Source organism: Triturus cristatus, chromosome 2_2 (assembly GCF_964204655.1).
Source record: "Triturus cristatus chromosome 2_2, aTriCri1.1, whole genome shotgun sequence".
In the NCBI taxonomy this organism is placed as follows: domain Eukaryota; kingdom Metazoa; phylum Chordata; class Amphibia; order Caudata; family Salamandridae; genus Triturus; species Triturus cristatus.
In genome coordinates, this window is record NC_140582.1 from 920,308,165 (window position 1) to 920,329,271 (window position 21,107).

Below are 21,107 nucleotides of genomic sequence, written 5' to 3' on the forward strand. Positions count from 1 at the left end.
AACAATCCCGTGTTTTCTCCCTGGGTCGTTCTTTTCTAAAATAGAATCCTTATTCTCAAGTTTTTTGTGGTCATATAAAAAGCCCCGGATTGCGTTGACTACCCTTTACGAGGGTTTAGATAATGGCGGTCTGGCACTTCCAAACATTAGAGACTATTACTATGCATATTTTGCTCAGTACTTATAGGTATAAAATAATTGCTTGGTTCTTTATGAAGCGCAAGGCTTTGATTAGTCGATACTCTATTTCTCTCTTCAATACCTCCTCTTTACTGATTAATTTACTTTCCTCAAGAGGACAGGTGGTAAGCCCGCATTTAATGGGCTATTGGTCTAAAGCCGGCTTTAGTACAGTAGGCGATTTTTTACATCACTCTAGGTGGTTAACTCCGCCCGAGATGCGCCTACTACTTTCAGGTAACTTTTTGTTAGCCGGGTCTTATGATTTAATTTATAAACTTTTAATGTCGTTTGCCCCTACCTCCTTTACTCAGATTTCCCCTTTTAACAACGATCTCCTGTTTAATACTACTTTAATTAGGAAACCCGGTGAATGGAAACGTCATCTTGCTCAGACCAAACAAGACGATTTAGAATCGAAAGCAGTCCAAAAATGGTGGGAACACGAAAAGCAGGTTTTATCCGTATCGACGTGGCGGATTATTAATAAATATAATTTCTCCATTTTACGGGGAGCCAATTGGCGCAGAATGATATTTTTTGGGAAATGGCTCCTCTACTATACCCCGGCAGTAATTGCCAAAATGTTTAGTAATTACGCACCGATCTGTTTTCGTTGTCAAAATTTTGCCCCCGCTAACTGGACACACGTCATAGTTGAATGTAGCATGATCAAAGAGTTCTGGAGAGATATTTTTGCTTTTTTATCTTCTATTTTGCATATCCAGATATCTTTTAATTCCAATTTGATGCTGCACGGTTTGGACCTGAATTTAAATATTTCTGTTTCACATACTAAACTCCTGTTTATCTGCATGGCAGTGGCAAGATCATTGCTTCTTCAGAATTGGCGATCTACTCAGAGTCCATCTTTCTATGAATGGCTGCGTAAAATGCAAAGAGTTAAGATTAGCGAGCGTAACTATGCAGCGAGGATTGGAGGGGGGAGAAAATTCGAAAAAATTTGGGAAAACTTTTTTTGACTCTCTTTTCATTCAGGTCATCTTCTAATTGTTTTTGTTATTCTACACAGATCTTGATTCACTGTATCTGAGATGTTTTGGGTTTTTTGTAACGTGATACTTTCTGTCTTAACTTGAATGTTGTTTGACACCTTCAGTTTCAACAATAAAAAAAAAATTAAAAAAAAAAAAAAAAAGAAGATTAACTGAGGACAGAACACACTTGTGTGCAGCTTTATAGTTAATGAATATATAATTGAGCTGTAATTTTTTTATATTTTAATCAGCACCACCCACAATTTCAGTTGTTAACAAGACAAATGCAAACATGGTGTCTCTGAAATGTAGATTTTTGTTTGAGAAAAAGCATATTTGTAATTTGCATTCTATTATAAATGTATACTTTAAATTGATTTGAGTAGGCAGAGCTATGAACACAATACAATATATTAAAATAAAACATCCCATTTGTGTATAATATCGTCGGGGAGGTGATAGCACCTTTTCCTAAGCTTGCCTGACACTGTTTTCTTTTCCTGGTCTGGAGTCAGTGAATGGTTGATGCCGTAGTATATACAGCCAGTTTGTCCAGAGTGCCCCAATAGTATGAGCTATTTATTTGCTTGCTTGTTTGTTATTTACTTATTTAGTGTATTTGAGGTTTGGTTGGGTAATGAGTTATATGAGTGTTACCTTGATTTTTTCATAATACGTTGAATTACACTAGTTGTAGGTTTTTGCTTGTTTCCATTTGTTTCCAGTCAAATCTGTTAGTGTGTGTGCCAGTTTGTATATACGGTGGGACGCATGTGGTCCTGGTGTGGGTAGTGTAGCGGCTGATGTGTGTTTGTAGATCATTGTGCCATCTTCGCCTTGATAATATGTATTAGAACTCTGATTTTACTATCCTGGAATTCGACTTAGCCTAGTGTTTGTTTGCTACTCTTAACTGTGTGTACCGAATTCCTTCATTAATATACTTCGTCTCATGCATGTGTCCAACAAACTTCCCAATGTTTGCTGGGTCCTTTCGTACATGGACCCCAAGTTGGCAACCTAAGCTTTTTTCCTTCGTGGCAAATTTTGTCAGCGATTGTTTGCACTTTGAACTTTCGGGACGGTTCATTAGCTTGTAAAATATGCATGATTTTTCTGGATAAATATGAAGATGCAGGAATGTCTTGTTGCCTGTAACAAGCTTCTCTTGAGCTGTTTCCATGCGCCTAGATGTATCCTGTGAGACTCTCTCTCTGCCACGGTATTATTCCATCCTCTGTTGCAACGTGCCCACAATTTTTTTCTCCTTGGTTATCAATATTCATAAATATCTGCTTTTGTGTTCACGGTGCACAAAGGAGTGGCATTCTTCATGAAGAGCAAAGGGTACATACAGAATGGACTGGGACAGAAAATCGACCAGGGCTCCAAAATAAAAGTGGACCTCTTTAGCAAATCCGATAGCTAAAAAGTGGCCCACAATTTCAAATCGTGAAGAAACACTATGTAGGTATTTTGCAACGTATGATGGACTGCATGCCTTTATGCTTGCTGCAGGCAATGTTTGTGGTAATATCGTGGAAATCAACTGTAACACCAGCTCTCAAAACCATAAAACAGACCCATACACAGTCATATACACTAACCTTTCAGAGCAACCATTCAGGCACTGGCAGACTTCCCTATAGGCCAATCCAAACCTGATTACATATCTCACAATATCCTGAATGTATGAACACTCAACAGGACATAAGTAAGCATTGAAGGGATTCAGCAAAATAAAACGTCAAAGGGATAAAATGTTGGATACTTTTACTCCAGCAGTACACAGGTGAATTTGTGGCTAAGCACACTTATAATCCATTATTTGGGTCTTGCAGCATGTGGCAAGGGTAACTTGACCCACAGTCCAGTTAGCCCAAGGGGGCCCAACTGGAGCAGCCAAACCCTTGGTTTTTTGATACCCGGCTCCCCCTCTACCTCGCAGTATTTCTCATTGGCAAACCACATCTTCTAAGCAGCTACGTTTGCTAATGTACATCATGTCTGTCCTAAGCACTATTTTCTTCTTATTATTCTTATTAATATTATTATTATATACCAGGTGTGCTAAATAACTTTTTTTTAAAGTTCTTCACTAGGAAATGAGGCATAACATGGGGAATCAGTATTTAAAACACCAAATTCCACGTTTGGCCGTTTTTCCAGTCCTTTTTCCGTGATAAAGTGCAGCAGGACTGACCTGCCTAAATCTGTCAGGGGAAACACTGGGGTGTGATAATTATTATGCTACTCAGAATTCAAAGACTACAAACTCTTATTGGCATAGGGCTCTGAATGTAACCCCCACCTTCTGACCAACATAATAGTGCTTTATCCCAAACATTTGCCTTTCCTGTGGGGGCATATTCTCAAGGGTCTATCGCCGAGTTATTGGCACTTTATCGCAGCCAAAGTCGCGATAAATTTATCGGCCCATTCACAAGCTGGTGCAAACAGCCAATATCACCAGTTAATCTGCGATAGCAGCCGCAAAAAACATCGCCACAGATGAGCCCGGCAACTATCGATAATGAGATGCAGAGTAGGCGTTCCCGAGCAAAAAGTCGCAACAACACCATGCCGCACCATTCTCAACAACCAGCCAGATCGGCGATAAGACCACAAAACAGGTGATAAGGCAGCAGCAGGAAATTAACACCTGCTCTGACCTGGTGCAACCTGCACCAGAAAAGGGAGCCTAGCCCACAGCCACACATGCAGAACAACAGATGCCATGGAGCTACTCATCATGCAGCTCAGAGCCCCAACAGGGCCACAACCCCCTACCGCAATCATCCCCAGGCCCGCCCCTCCGGACATCCCCGCCCCCTCCCCCGGACAACCACAGAGGCAGCGCAGACAAAGACAGCGGACCTTCAGGAAACGCACCAGCCTCACAGACTTAACACCAGAGAATGTCATTGCCCACTACAGACTTAAAAGGACAACCATCCTCTGCATCCTGAACATCATTGACCACAGGCTGACGGTACCAACACAGCGTACAACCAACATCCCACCTCAGACAAAGCTGCTGGCTGTGCTGCACCTGTTGTTCTCTGGGACATTCCAACCAACAACCGCCAGAGTCAGAGGAGTCTCACAGCCAGCCCTATCCAAGTTCCTCACACCTGTCCTGGATGCCATCATCAGCTTGGTACCCCAGTACCTATACTTTCCCCACACTGCACAGGAACAACTGGTGACCAAGCAAGGCTTCTATGCCATAGCTGGCTTCCCACATGTGTTGGAGGGAATTCACTGCACACATGTCCTACTTGTGCCCCCTGCCGACACTGCACACAATTACCGCAACAGAAAGCACAAGCATTCCATCAATGTGCAGGCAATAGTGAACCACCGGGTAATCTTCACCAATGTCATCGCCAACTACCCAGGCAGTGTGCATGATTCTTACATCTTCCGACAGTCCATCATCAACTGGAGCTTCCAGGATGGCACCTATGTAAATGCACTGCTCGTTGGTAAGTACCAAATGAACACACCACACACCTCAACTCTACAATCATGCAACTCACAACTCTGGCACAAGTTACAAACTCACATACAACATGCCAAACAACATGCCCACCCACCATACACAGCAGCACAATGTACTGCGGTAACCTGGGCTAGCCATGTACATGAGCCATCAATGGCATGGCACCTCAGTCACACAACAGCAGAATGTGGGGAGAGGTGGGAACCAGCCATGTGCGAAGGAGGCAAGTGACCCATGAATGAGAATGCACACAATGCCAAGTGTGGCGTGGATGTGCTGGACAGACTGCAGTATGCAGACCACAGACATATCCATGTCGACATATACTGCTGGTGGTGGAAGCATGGACAGTGGACGCAACCATGTCACCCCAGCCAGTGGGGAAGAGCTCGGAAATGTAGCCTTTTACGTCCCCCCTGTAAGCGTGTGCGGAGTGGGCCGGCCCGGCGTATGCCAGGCTAGCGTAGAGGTGTGAATAAAAAGCACATAGCCCTGGGCATGGTTCTCTTCCAGATTGGCCAACGTGTCTGCCAGGGCAGCGCCTCTCACCCCGCCACTAGGCCGTTGCCATGTGCGGCACTGCCTGCGATCCTGTGCGCCTGCCGCAGCCCAGGCCACCGGTCCCCAAACCAGTCTTGTCTGCCCCTGCGCATCCAGGCCTCACTGCTCACCTGCCAACACCGGTGTGCCTCCAAGAGGGCTCACCATGTGCCGGTGCAAGCTCCAAGCCCGAGGCCCGCGACTGTGGCAGCCTCCTTAGACCATCACGGCCTCCGCGAGCAAGGCCTGCAGTACTCATTTTCTCATTGACGTACTCCACTGGCATACACAGCGGACAAGCAGGTCACACATTTGGAACTAAGTCTTGATTACACAATGGCAGCGTACATATTTTAAGGCTGTGTTTATGTCACTATACTCACACGTGTCTGTGGGTCCTTGCTGACTTCTGCCTTTGGCCTACACTGCGGTCCAGCAGGCCTCACACCAATCCAATACAGTCCGTATCAGGCAGGACACTGCATCGTCGCAGGGTGCACACCCCCTCAGCTCTGGTGCCTCCACCTCCGTCAACCAGAAATCTTCTCCACATGTCATTTCAACACCGTGTGTTAGAGATCCAGTAGGAGCTGGCTGCACAGCGGTTGACCCACGCTGACCGCTGCCTCCGGACTACACTGCGGTCGAGTAGGTCACACATTTGGAACTGAGTCTTGATTTCATCATGGCAGAGTTCTTATCACAGTACGCAAGGGGAGGAGTAAGAGGAAGAAGCGGTTCAGTCCAGAGGACAAAAGGATCTCCGTTACGGAGGTGATCGAATACTACCTACAACTGCACTGATGCCACTGGCTCTATGCCACGGGAGTCATGGACATTCTCTGGTTGAACTTTGAAGGCGTCTGAGTCAATGGCCTGGGGGTTATCTTCATCACCATGTAGCTGATAATGACATGGTGGGAAAAAGGAGACATTCAACTCCTCCATATTGCCTGTTTCTGCTTGCTTCTGCCCTCTGCATCATGCCCTGGATGGACAGCTTCCACTGTCCCCCGTAACACTCCGTGACATTCTCCTTGGACATCAACGAGGACTCGCTCAGCTCTCATGGCCCTACCTCAGTGCATAGCAAGTCACCGTCCCGTGGGGGTGTGCCTGTGCTGGCCGCAGTGCAGCCGGGGCCACTAACTCTGTGCAGCTCAAGTCATGGGCCCTTGCTGTTTGAACTTTGAACTTCTGATTGTCTGATCACTGTTGTAGTTGTTGCCAGTACCAACTAACCCCTGAGGGATGGCTTACACTACCCAACACCCACCCAGGACAGGCGTCACTGGACGTGTGACCCTGGCAATAAAAGGTGCTGGGTGCACGTGCCTGTAGCCAGTTCCACAAATTATATCAGTGTGTCCCTGTGGCCTTTATGTATGCATGAGTCCCCCAGGCCATACCACATTACATTGTGCTGTGTACAGCATGCGCAACCTTGTCACCTGAGGCAGTGGGGTAGACCTGTTACATGTAGCTGTGTCGGACCCCCCTGTGGGCGTGAGGAAGTGGACCGGCATATGGCAGTACAGCGTAGGGGTGGGGTCATTCAACACGTGGCTCTGGGCGTGGTTAAGTTTAGGCCTTGCCAAGGAAGTAACTTATGTGTGTGTCTCTGGCGTAGTGTCAGTGCCACCTGTCACGCAATATACAATGTTGCTATATAGCATGCCCCCTGATTGCGGGCTCAGCCGAGGGTTAAATGAGGGTGCACAAGCCCTCTCGGGGTTAGGGATCAGACATGCCAACTGTTGTGTGTGTCGCTATTTCCGCAGCATAAGCCAAAGGTCTACCCTCAACCGCATGGCAAGTTCAGCCAGGCATGAACTCTACATCTGTGTCTGCCCTGTCCTTACCATAGGCCTACACACACGTGGCCGCCCACCTTCAGCACACAACGTCACTGTGTCGTTGTCAGGCTTGTGGACATGCGCAGACAGGCATGACAATGGTGTGCCGTAGGGGTGCAAGTGATGCACCCGATGCACTAGTGAATAGGCTCGAGGGAGGGAGGAGCAGCAGTGAGGCTACGTAATACACATTGATGCCGCTCATTTGCAATAAGAAGTACATCTCATACAGGAATCACAAAGTCACACATATCACACACCAATGAACCAGTGAGCCTGCCAGCACATCATGCAGAACCAACTATTGACTCATGTCTCTCTGCACTATCACGGGTGACCAAGGATATGCACTCTGCGCTTGGATGATGACACCCCTCCGAGCCCCAAACACACAGGCCCTGAGGCAGTACAATGTGGCCCACAACGCACCGGGGCATTGTGGAACGCACATTTGGCGTGTTGAAGTCATGTTTCAGGTGCCTGGTCGTCATAGGTGGAACGCTCTTGTACAGCCCAGACATCGTGTGCAAGATGATCGTTGCATGTTGTGTGTTGCACAATATATGTGTACGCAGCAATGCCCCATGGCTACAAGTGCCAGATGCACCGGACGATGATGATGAAGATGAGGCAGTTGGACCACACCCCACTGCAGCCCAGCAGGAATAGCCAGTAGGAACACCATCATTGACAATTTCTTCACATGAACACGTCATATTGTGACAGTCCTTAGCAATCATGGGACAGTACAAAATGACCACAGGCACAGCATGTGCAAATAAATGCACTCCAAAACCACATTCCCTGAGTGCATGTCACTCTTCTGTACAGGCACATCACTCAGACAAGTGTGAGTGCGACATGTAGTGCTAACAATTTTATGATTTGTTCATGGATGGTGGGTGTGTCACCTCTGTGCAGAGAGGCTGTTTAGGGTGTCACGTATTCGAACTGCCAGTTCTGTGTGTCACAGTTAGTAGGGAATCCCACTCTTCGGCGTTTCACATGTGTCCCAAATCATTCCATTTTGGCTGCCATTTGTGACCTACAGGTGACAACAGGGCTCCTTTTGGGGTCAGATAGGAACCACCATGATGCAGGGATGACCCTTGTGACTCGAGTTCCACAACATGGGCAACATGTACGTAAGTGGGACTCATTGCCCCTACATTCGTCCACGCTTTCATAATTGATTGATCATGGTCATGACACATCTGTGTGGGACAATGGTCATTTGTTCTACGTCACGGATGTGGGGTTGTGCTCGTACATTGTCATCTCACCATTTTTTACTCTGCTTTTATGGTGCATTTTCCCGCATGACGCGTGGGAATTGCAGGCCTATCGCTGGTTATCGCTGATTTTTGTATCGCGATTGGCCTCATCGCTACTATTTTCGCGTTCGTGTTTCACGTTTTTTCGGCTTCTTGTTAATTTTAACACGGTCATTTGATGCATTATCGTGGGATATCGCATGGTATGGCCGCGTTGAGAATACCACTTTAACTCAGAGTTGTTTTCCCATGATAGACTGCAATATGAAGAGTTGCGTTATGCTAAATTTGCAATGGTTATCACACGTTCTTGAGAATATGCCCCATGGTTTAATGGCGCTCAATTTATCGACCTAAGAAGTATGTCAGGCTGAGATGAGCCTTTCGGAAGTCAATCTTGGACCAGCCAATAAAAGACAATGGCAGCAGTCCAACATTTGATAAACTGCACATTTCTGGAGTTGTATGAAGGAATATGGTGTGACATCCATCCAAATTCTAAAACTAAATAAAAGTCCCTACAGCGAGGGAGACAGGCTGATGTTGGAATTTTCCAAAATAATTGAAAGGGGTCATTCACCAGATTTAAAAAGTGGTTGGTAGGCTCAGACACCGACCATTGTAATCCTAAAGAGCTGCTTGTTTCAACCGGAAGCAGTTCCATGAGTGGATCCCTTGATCCATTCATTTAAGCCCAGTCTCTGTGAATCTGGAATTATCCCGTGACTAAATAAATTATGAGGATCTCAGGCCCAAATATATTGAATTCAATTATTAGACAAGATCCGGTTCCTATACGTTTTTTGTGAGAAAGGCCCTCCTTTTACCTGTACACCCCTATTTTGTGGGGACTGATGCTGCTGATTATTGCACTTTGCACTCTGGGGCAATGCTGTCCAAGCCCCATTGTACGTTCTCTGACCCCTAAACATGGTAAAATTGGCTAATACCCATTTGGTATATTTAAATTTCCAGTAAGGCCCTACTATACAGTTCAGGAAAATACAACAATGGCATGGAAAAGTAAATTTTTTCCCGTGAACTGCAGTACATGCTGTGTCATTTACTAGGCTGACAAAGACAACATTGAGTCAGGCCAACCTGCATAGCCTGACTCCTGCAGCTAATAAACCCTTCAGGAGAGCCTGTCAAAATAACCCTTTCTGACATGAAAGAACCCTACTTTTGAATATTAAATAGGACATCCCTGAGTAGACCTTTTATCCCAGTATTCAAAAGTGATAGATGCAACAATTTAGTGCAGGCATTTACCTACAGTGAGCCCCCCCCTAAAATAATGTTCACAGTAAAAGGGCAGTTGCTGTTCTAGAGGCAAACTAAAGTTCTAAATAAAATCATAAATCGTTGGTTTGGGAGAAGCTACCAGAATCATTCCACCATCATGTTTAATGTTTATAAAAATAAATACAATTCAGTTGTGAAGTTGGATTATTTATTAACATTCAGGAAAAGGGACAGGGCCGGACTGGCTACCGGGCATTTTGGTCAGCTGCCAAGCTGGGGCCCGATTTTACTGCCGTGGGGGCTGATTTATGTTGATGGGGACCTGAATTTGCTTCTAAGTAAAGAAAGCAAAACAAATGCTTTTAAAGCATACTGTAAAATCATTTCATTTTCCATTCTTTACTTAGAAAGGCCCGGTAGCCAGCCCGGCCCTGAAAAGGGACTTTTAAAAAGTTTGACTTTGTCTGCCTAAACCTCCTGTGGGCTAGTTACCATTAACCTGCCAGCAGCGGGCCCATGTCAGTTCTCCGCTATAACGAAGTGTGAAAACCACTCAAGAGTGTAAATAAAGGCTTTGGCCTTTTGGGAGGACGACCTGGGTGTGATGTATATGACTACCATCAGCTCAGCAAGGGCAGTTGGGGAGGGTTCAGGATCTTCATTTACTTGAAATGGACCAGGGTGAGGCCTGCCAATTCATAGTTAAGTGTAAAGGGCTTTGGGAAGAGAAGCCTTAGTTCTCTGGGCCTTATCTTTCCAGCTTGTCACCAGCCAAGTGGGAGGAAGAGCTGATCCCAGAGCCAGTTTGGTGTAGCTGAGGAGGAGGGGACTGCTGATTTCCCTAAATACATCTCTGGCTGGCACAGCAATATCCTCCAAGGATGGAAAGGTGTTGCCATCTTTGATTGGCCTCAGAATAGTGCTGCAAAAGTGGGAAGGAATCATTACTTAGTGAATGTCTAGGAGTCACCCCTACCCACTGGCTGGTAAAATCCACAAAAGTAGCACATCACCTACAGCTCATCAGAACACTTTCTAGACCAGTGGATGAACAGAAGACGATTGGGCTTGCTGTTTGACACCTGTGTGAAGACCTCAAGAGCTTCACCTTCTCTCACTTGCACCCAGGACTAAGACATGGACTACAAGGGTCATTTGGCTACAGGGACACTATAAACTGCCACAGGCCTTTTTCCTGACTATTTGTAAATGCACCTGAGCTGGAACCTGATGGTGGCCTGCCCCGGCCATTATTGTCACAGATGTCCTGGAAGCCTTAGAGGTGGTCCAGAAGAGCTATTCCAGAACATCTGTAAAATTGGGAATTTTTTGACCTCTTAAGACCTCCAGAGGTTAAGCCAGATTGTGTTGCAAAGATGCTCAACTGTTAGAAGATTTTGTCAGATACAGCGTCCAGGCTTGCCCAGCTGGATGATTTTGAGCTCCAAAAAAGAGATAAATGGTCTGATTTAATTTTTGACGAGTGGCGATAAATCTGCTGGCATTGCAGAGCCCTTTAGTCCCAAAATACCAATGATCCTCCGTCTGCCAAATGTAAAGTTGTCTGCCAGTGCTGCATACTGCTCAAAACATTGGCAGGAACCGGCAGTACCATCCATCAAAATGTTTAACATGTTTTTGTTTTCCAAAACAAAATTCCAAAGCTTGATTTTCTTTTTGCAAAAACCAATGACCCCAACCCCAAGAGTGTAGTCTCACATGTGTGGGGGTCATTTAAAAAGTTTTACTGTCTCTTACCACCATGTCTTTTATGGTAGTAAGGAAGAATGAAAACTGGCTATTCAACTCCCCACTCCTAATTGGCTGGGCGGGCGAAGGGCCAAAAATCTGATGGGCCTTACTCCATCAGCACGTCAGAGAAGTATGTCAGCGGTGGAAGAGTAGTCACTGTGTCTGACATACTTAAGGTCCATCTGTCTGTAAATCAGGTTAGTCAAATACGTTTGCAGGAGAGAAAACTCTGTCACCATTGTAATGGAGCACCCTCTATGCCAAAAATTATATCAGCCCCTAAGTTTAAAGGTAGGAGCCTTGACCAGGTGAGGAGCTGAAAGTATCTGCCTGTCAAGAGGACTTCAGCAGCTGCTAAATTTAAATATTCCCACTTGGAAACTTTTCAGTCAAAACCACAGCTTCAGAGGGACCTCGTCCAGTGCATTTCCAACTTCGAGAGGATGTCACCCGATAAACCTGCAGCCATGCCTCAATGGAGGAGTTCAAGTTCTATTTCAGAGACTAAATCAGAAAGTAAAATCTTGATGTACCCAACTTGTGCTCTACCACAATCAGCCTGAAATCACGTCTAAATCCTGGCAAAGCAAGAACAGTAACGTCTGATTGGTGCTTTAGTTTTTATTGGCACTTTCTGCTGTAATTCTTTAAAAAATCATATTACCTCTGCCATTGTTAGATTTTTGTCATTTTGGTCATTGCATTATCTCTGTTTTTAGAAATTGTTCTGTTGTGATTTGACTTTTTAAGTACTTTGCTGCTGCTAAACGTTTTCCTAAATTAAGCCTCTGTACTGTGCCTTAACTACCAGATGATTGAGCCCAGGTTTAAATTATTGCAACCGTGTTTTACCCCGACAAGTTTATGGCTGCATGCTTTGTGGTGAACTCACATCCACCCCAATTAATAAGCCGCTTTTTTACATTGTTTCTGTTTCCCTGTGATTTGACAAACTGTCTGTTCTGCAATAGTTCAATTAATAATCATTTACCTTTACCATGACTATTTTAGTACATTTGGAAATGCCATAGGTATTAAAAATCTACATGTGTGATTCATAATCTTGAGAGATGGGTGATTAAATTATTCATTTCATCTTCATTCCGTGGTGGCATTGCCTTGCATATAAAAGCAGAGGACACATTGTTTATTTTAGGTTATTGAACTATATCAGGTAGTTTACATATTTGGTATTTGTTGGACCTGGCACCATTGGCGTGGGTCTCCCTTCCATTTTTCACTGTTTGCCTCCTCTGTTTTTTATATGTTTTTGCTGGTTTAGATGCTTAGGGCACTGTGCCACTGCTATCCAGTGCCACAGTGCAAGTGCTCCCTGTGGTACATTGATGTATGAATTAGTGACTCCATGATTGGCTGATTGGTTTACTTGTAAGACCCTAGTATAGTGCACTACGTGTGACCAGGGCTTGTAAATCCAATACTGCTATTGGACTTGCAGCACTGGTTGTGCCACCCACAAAAGCAGCCTGTAAAGTGTATCTCAGGCCTGCCACTGCAGAGCCTGTGTGCAGTCTGGTACTGCCATGCTGACTGGGCAAGTGCACCCACTTGCCAGTCCCAAAATCTTCCCTTTTCTGCATATTAGTCAACCCTATGGTAGGCCCAAGGGCAGGGTGCATTGTAGTTATAAGGTAGGACATTCCCTGGTGTGTGTGGCATGTCCTAATAGTGAAATACAGCCATTTTCGTTTTTCACTATTGCAAGGCTACCTGTTCTCCATAGGCCAGAATGGGCAGTTTGATTATTACATCTTATAATCCTAACTGTCTCATGGAACATGGTAGAAATTCGAGTTTAGTATGCCTGAACTCAGAATGATAAAATGAGCTGTGCCTGCACCTTATTAATAGCAAGCTAACTAACCCTAGGAAGCTTGCAGAGGAGGCGGACCGCTAGGTAAGCACCCGGGTCCACAAGGTTCCTGTGGGAGACTTCGCCAAAGGTGGGCAGGGACCCCAGCAGAAGAGTGGGGGACAAGGGTAACCAGAGGGAGTTCCACAGAGGTCCCCAAAGTAATCCCCAAGGGAACCAAGGGAAGGGTTCCCAGCCTCCCGCTGAGAAGTCAGAGCCCCCGACAGGTAAACCTGTTCTCAGGAGGCCCATGAACTGTTTTAAGTGTAGCCAGCACGGCCACTGTTGGTATGATCCCAAGTGTCCCCAGTATGACCCCAATGCACCACCCCGCCAGATCGCCAGTGTAGCCCTGGGTTGGGAGGAGATGGGTGCCCAAGGTGGGGGGGATCCCGTAGAATTGACCCTTGTCTCTTTAGGAGATTTTGATATGGACCCTAAGACCCATCTGCCGGATAACACTAAGAAGTACAGGCAGTGGGTGACCATCAATGGCCATAGGGTGGAGGCTGTGAGAGACACCGGGGCCAGTGTGACAGCTGTTAGTTGTCGGTTGGTGTCTAAAGAGCAGGTGATTCCCCATGCATTCTTCCCTGTAGTTACCGCGGACAACTCAGAGAGCCAGTGTGAGGTGGCTCAGGTTCCCTTTGAGTGGGGGGGTTTCAGGTACCCTTCAAGTTGCTGTGAGGCCAGCCATGCCTGTTGACTGTCTGTTGGGCAATGATTTAGAGAGCTCCCCTTGGGATAAGGTGGAGAGAGAGTCTCATTTGAAAATGTTGGGTCTGCCTGAGTGGGCGTGAGTGACCATTCGGTCTATGGCAGCCAGTAAGGGTGTACAAGAGGTCCTGGAGCCTGAAAGTATGGCTCAGGCACCTGCCTTAAAGAGAAGAGGTAAGGGACATGGGAAACCGGCCCCCATAGTTCCCATGGTAAAGGAGGAAGCAGACCTTGAGGGGAATGCCCTGGAACCTACAGGGGAACAAGTAGCCGAACTGAGGGACCTGCCTGAGCTGACCCATTGGCAGCAGGAAGGAGGGCCCTCCAGGGAGGAGTTCTGTGAGCAGCAGAGGAAGTGCCCTTCTCTTGAGGGTCTGCAGCGCCAGGCTGCAGACCAGGCAGCAGGTGACCAGTCTGGTTCACATTGGATTTACTGGGAGGATGGCCTCCTGATTAGCGAGCCTAAGGTTGCTGAGCCTGGGTCAGCCCATGTGCTGGTGGTACCCCAGTGCTTCAGAGCCTTCCTACTGGAGTTGGCTCATGATGTGCCGTTGGCAGGACATCTGGGGCAGAGCAAGACCTTTGTTACCCACTTTTATTGGCCCAGATGAGAAAGAGTTCAGACATTCATTGTAGAACCTGTGAAACTTGCCAGGCAAGTGGGAAAACTAGAGGGAAGCTCAAGGCTCTCCTCCAGCCTTTTCCTGTCGTCAGTACCCCCTTTGAGCGAGTGGGCATTGACATTGTGGGGCCTCTGGACCCCAAGACAGCCATGGACAACAGGTTTATCCTGGTCTTGGTGGACCATGCTACCAGGTACCCGGAAGCCATCCCTCTCAGGACAGTGATGGCCCCCGTGGTGGGACGTGCACTGTGGGGATTTTCTCCCGTGTGGGATTCCCCAGAGAGGTGGTGTCCGACCGTGGTACAAACTTCATTTCTAAGTAGATGAAGTCCCTGTGGCAGGAGTGTGGTGTATCATACAAGTTCACCACTTCTTACCACCCCCAAAGTAATGGGCTGGTTGAAAGGTTCAACCGGACCCTCAAAGGTATGATTATGGGTCTTGAGGAACCCATGAGGTGTAAGTGGGATGTCCTCTTGCCATGCCGTGAGGTGCAACAGAAGTCCTAAGTGTTCAGTACCTTTGAACTGCTCTATGGTAACACCGTAAGAGGACCTCTGAGTCTGGTTAAGGAGGGCTGGGAGAAAGCTCCTAGGAAACCCCCCCAGGATATGTTTAGTTACATGCTGGCCTTCCGCAACCAGACTAGGCATTTTCAGAGAACTCGCTCAGGCGAACCTTGAAGCCAGCTGGGAGGAGATGAAACGGTGGTATGATCAGAATGCCACTCTGATCGAGTTTCAACCTGGTCAAAAGGTTTGGGTCATGGCCCTAGTGGAGCCCTGTGCACTCCAAGATAAGTGGACCGGACCATTTGAGGTGGTGGAGCGCAAGAGTGATGTCACCTACTTGGTGAACTTGCAGTCTCCAAGGAACCCCTTGCGGATCCTGCATGTCAACCGCATGAAGCCCCATTTTGAGAGGTCCGAAGTGGGCATGCTAGTAGCAACAGATAATGGAATGAAGGAGGAGACTGAGCCTCTTCCTGACCTCCTGTCTGCAACAGAGCAAGATGGGTCAGTGGATGGTGTGAGCCTTTCTACCACACTGACCTCTGAGCAACAGGGTGATTGTCTCCAACTGTTGAGACATTTCTCTGACTTGTTCTCCCTGGTTCCTATTGTCACTGAGTGGTGTGTCCATGATGTGGACAGTGGGGACAGTCCTCCTGTGAAGCACAAGGCTTACAGAGGGACTGACAGGGTCAGTGCTTGCATCAAGGAGGAGGTCTCCAACATGTTTGCCTTAGGGGTGATTGAGTCCTCTAGCAGCCCTTGGTCCAGCCCAGTGGTCTTGGTGCCAAAAACTGCCACGCCTAGTGCCACACCAGAACTCCGAGGACTCAATTCAGTCACCAAGACTGACGCACACCACATCCCCAGAGCTGATGAGCTCATCGATCGGTTAGAGGCTGCCCGGTACCTCAGCGAGTTTGATTTAACGTCTGGGTACTGGCAGATCGCTTTAACTGATGGGGCAAAGGAGAGGTCAGCATTCTCCACACCAGATGGGCACTACCAATTCCGGGTGATGCCCTTTGGGATGAAGAATGCCCCTGCCACCTTTCAGAGGTTGGTCAACCAGGTGTTGGCTGGACTGGAGGATTTCAGTGCCGCCTACCTTGATGACATCGCAGTGTTAAGTGCCAGTTGGGAAGAACATCTGTGCCACCTCTGGGAAGTGTTGATGGTGCTGCGCAGAGCAGGCCTCGCAATCAAGACAAGTAAGTGCCAGATCGGGTAGGGTTCCGTGGTGTACTTGGGGCGCCAGGTAGGGAGCGGCCAGGAGGCACCCCTACAACCCAAGATTGATACCATCCTGGCATGGGAACCCCCAAAGACTCAGACACAGGTGAGAGCCTCACGGGGTACTACAGGAGGTTTATCAAGGGGTGTGGCAACATTGTGGCACCCTTGACGGAGCTGACTTCCAGGAAGCAGCCCAAGAAGGTGAATTGGACTGACACCTGTCAGTAAGCTTTTGACGCCCTGAAGACTGCCATGTGTACAGCGCCTGTACTTCAGGCGCCCAACTTTTCAAGAGAGTTCATTGTCCAAACAGACGCTTCAGAGCATGGTGTGGGGGCTCTTCTTTCACAGAATAATGAGGAGGGCCTAGACAAACCCGTAGCCTTCAGCAGTAGGAAGTTACTGCCACGGGGAGCAGAGGTGGAGTGCTATTGAGCGTGAGGCATTTGCTGTGGTCTGGGCACTGAAGAAGTTGAGACCATACCTGTTTGGGACTCACTTGCGGGTTCAGACAAACCACAGGCCCCTCAGATGGTTGATGCAGATGAGGGGTGAGAATCCAAAGCTGTTGAGGTGGTCCATTTCCCTACAGGGGATGGACTTCACGGTGGAACACCGCCCTGGAACAGAACACGCCAATGCTGATGGTCTGTCCAGATTTTTCCGCCTTAGTGAAGAGTACTCCCAAGAGGGTGGGTAGTTCTCCCCACATTTCAGCTTGAGGGGACACGTGTTGGACCTGGCACCATTGGTGTGGGTCTCCCTTCCATTTTTCACGGTTTGGCTCCTCTGTTTTTGATATGTTTTTGCTGGTTTAGATGCTTAGGGCACTGTGCCACTGCTATCCAGTTCCACAGTGCAAGTGTTCCCTATGGTACATTGATGTATGAATTAGTGACTCCATGATTGGCTGATTGGTTTACTTGTAGTATAGTGCACTACATGTGCCCAGGGCTTGTAAATCCAATACTGCTGGTGGGCTTGCAGCACTGGTTGTGTCACCCACAAAAGCAGCCTGTAAAGTGTGTCTCAGACCTGCCACTGCAGCAGAGCCTGGGTGCAGTTGGTACTGCCATGCTGACTGGGCAAGTGCACCCACTTTTTAGAAAGTAGGTATTTTCTTGCCTAACTATCCAAACCTGCCTCTGCTAGGTTGTGTATTCCTTGTCTGGAGTTTGAGTGACAGGGGCTTGGGAATTACAGGAGACAGGGTGAGTCAGTCCAGTGGTGAATAGAGAGATCTGCATTTAGATGGGTGGGAGGAGTTGCACATGGGAGCTGAATAGGGCTGTGCCTTCCCTCCACAATGCTGGCTCCGGCCCCTGTGGTGTGTCTGATGGCACACCCCTCTCACTGACAAAAGAGAGGATCAACCTTGTCAACAAAGTGCTCCAGGACTGCACAGAACTGGTTTGGACTGGGCACAGGTCCCTCTGCCATCAGAGGACAAAGGATTTTGGGGTATAAGTATTGGGACCCTGATCCCAAGAATTTAGATGACGTCTGGAATTTTAAGACGAACCTCTGTTGCGGAGAGTAACCAGAGAAGCTGAAGAAACTTGACTGCCCTGAGACAGTGCGCTATTTTATGGGGTGGGCCTGCAGTGGTTACTGATTGCCAAGGAGAGGGAAAAGGAACTTTTTGTGTACTTTCATACCGCTTGAAGAAGAATCTCCAAGGTCCTGAAGAGAGCTGGCCTCCTGTTATTGGAAACTCAGGGCTACAAAAAGTTTCCTTGCAACATCTTTCAAGCCACTGTGAAGCCGGCCCGACTGCAGAGTGTGTGCTCTGATTAATTATTGCCCCTCCGGTTCGGTGCGCGTGTCGGGCCGGTTCGGTGCGCGTGTCGGCGCACAGCTGTTGGCTGCCGTGGGGTCTCCAGTGCCAGCTGACTGGGTTTCACCGCCGCAGACCTGTGGGCTACAGCGCGGTGTGTGTCCCCGCTGCAGAGTGGGCTCTGATTACTGATTGCCCCTCTGGTTCGGTGCGCTTGTCAGCGCACAGCTGATAGCTGCTGTGAGGTCTGCAGCGTGTGGGCTCTGATTAATTCCTGCCCCATCAGGTTCGGTGTGCGCGTCGGCGCACAGCTGTTAGCTGCTGTGAGGTCTGAAGTGTGTGGGCTCTTGATCACGGATTGCCGATCACCGCTCCGGCCCGAGTTCAAGGAAGAGGAAGACCGTGTCATAAGGAAGCTGTTGCCTTGTGACCGAGGACGCCTCTGCGAGGGAGCGCCAGCAGCATCACACCCCGCCCAGCAAGACGTCAGCAGCCGGAAGAGAAGCTGCGTGGAGAAGTGGAACAGGCTGTCGTGCCCCCTCTGTGAGAGTCCGTTGAGGAAGGAGGAATCCCGTCTGCCAATCACCACGGCGGGACCGCAGGACCAGAACTGTTCTCCAGGTATGAACTGCCAACCGCGTTGCTGCCTCGAATTGCCTTAGCGGGTTGGAAGTTGGCACGCCCACCAAGGGGGAGCCTGTATGCGTTGTAAGTGTGAGGCACCCTTGCTTTCATTGCGGGTTGGCCACCTATCGTGCCTGCAGCCAGTTAGAGTAAGCACCACGGCCCGTCCCTATTGCTGGCATTCCATTTCTTCCCTCCTTGGGGCCCGAATTCACCGCGCACTGATAGCCCTTATCGGAGGGCTTGTGCTCGTGCGTTGGTGTTTACACAGATGCAGCACTCTATCATCAGCATAACCTTGACTCACGGAGTACTGTAAAATCATTGTTGCGTACATTACTGGCCCCATTCGTCTGGGACATTTGTTCATTGTGCACAAGGAATACAGAAACCTGCAAGTTTGTTTTCATAGGGATTTTACTGAAGAAGATTTGTGTATGTGCAATTTTTGTTGTTGGTCTTGTGATAAATTTATATAAAAATCTTTATTTTTCATACAACTGGTGTGGTGTTCATCTATAGTGTTTTCACTGTGTTACTGTGTGTGTTCACAAATGCTTTACACACTACCTCTGAGATAAACCTGTCTGCTTGTGCTACGTTACCACAGGGTGAGCAGGGGTTATCCAGGAGTGTAACTCCCTTGTCCTGACTAGAAGCAAGGGTCCCTATTTGGACAAAGGTGCAAACCATTGCCAACTAGAGACCCCCAGTACTAACAGTATTTTATATGCTTGTATCATTAGCAAACATGTGATCATACATGAAGCCTGACTTCTGGCCACGTTTTAGACTGCTTGCATATCTCATCTCCAGTACTTGTATGATTTGATTTGAAAATGAGTTCTGTGTTTATGGTTTTATTGAGGATACTAAAAATTACACATTCTGATTTTTTATAGCATACTTGAAGATGGGCGATCTATACTATTATGGTTATCACAACCATTCAAAAGATCTGGAGATGGCAGTATGGATGTATACACAAGCTGCTCTGCTTGATGATTCACAGGTATCTGAAGTTGAACAGGGTTTTCCCTCCATATATAAAGAGCCTCTAAGTTTCCTGCTTTTGTGTATTTCCCTTTAACATTGGAACGGAATCTTAATTAACTTTGCTTGCTTTATCTTTTCATGTCACTGCGAAACATTCAATTTTGCTCTTTGCTGTCGTTTTCATTTAAATTTAGGCAACAAAAATGAGTACATGTTGAAATACTGATACCACTTAGCAGGATAAGGGAAGTGAGTGACTAAATACGTTTACTTGATGTGTCAACGGTTCCACAACAGATCTATTAGGTTTCCCTAAATCAAATGTATTGAAATGATCTAGATGTTCATAGATCACCCCACTGTGTTGAACAGCCCAGTCAGTTGACTTCTCAAGAGTGCTAAAATTGCATTGATTGAACCTTTTATTGTGTTTCTCAAAATTATTAGGACCCCTCTCATCAGACATCCTATGCTCTAAAAGGAACCTGTGATCATTCCAGAGGAAAATAAACTTGCAGATGATCCACTTCACTCTCTTTGTGTTAGATTCATGTGAGAAAGGTGTTAAAAATCAGATTAAGTTGTCAGGGAGTCTCTCATCAACAGGTGAAATGAAACGCCTAACCCCCTAAATCAGTACACAAAGACAAGTATTGGCATTTTACAACAGGCTACTATTTACCTATTCTCCTACAAATAATATGAATATGAATTATTGCCAAGATTTTTCGTAACTCAACAAACAAAATGATTAAAAGCATAAACCCTTACTATACTTCAACCACATTTTATCACTCATCTCTAACCAATTAGGCTCATCTCTACCAATATTATAATAAGGTGAATTAATCCTAAATTTGTATTAGAATATCTAGCCAAGTCATGTACCACCATGCTTACCTTTAAGCCATAAGGCAAGAAGTTGGAGATACAGTTTTCAGCATCTCTACAGCAACCAGTCTATCAGGCTTGATTGCCCTGAAAGCAGATACCTTCTGTACCATGGGAGTCAGATTCTATTCATATACATGACTCTTGTTTCAGTTATACTGATCCATGAACAATACTTTCATACAGATTTTCAGGAAGGCTATTGAAGCTGCAGCTGTTGGAACTTGTCAGTTCCCTTCATATGGAACTGAGTAAGGCAGGTTATAGGTGGTGAGCCCCAGTAAAACCCAGCTGCTGCAGACAGTGTAAAACTCCCTTCTCCTGCTTGTTAGTGCAAGCTTCACAAAAAGTTAATGTGTGAAAATTGTGCACACATAGTTTTGAAGCTGACAAGCCATGTTCTGCAAGGCCCTCAAAGTGTTAAACAGGTATTTCATTTAGGCCCTAAAATACTTTCATGCACTCTAAAACACTCTATGCACGAACAGTAGTCATGTTAACACGCA

At 46.9% G+C, this 21,107-nt stretch overlaps 1 protein-coding gene across 1 annotated transcript in view; it reads left to right on the plus strand.

The window, feature by feature from the left end:
- The window catches only part of SEL1L3 (SEL1L family member 3), a 714,608-nt gene that overhangs the window by 625,047 nt on the left and 68,454 nt on the right, over positions 1-21,107 (plus strand). The window contains exon 20 of the mRNA XM_085642308.1: positions 19,617-19,726. Coding sequence (XP_085498434.1) covers positions 19,617-19,726 — 110 coding nt within the window. The remainder of the gene's footprint in view (positions 1-19,616; positions 19,727-21,107) is intronic.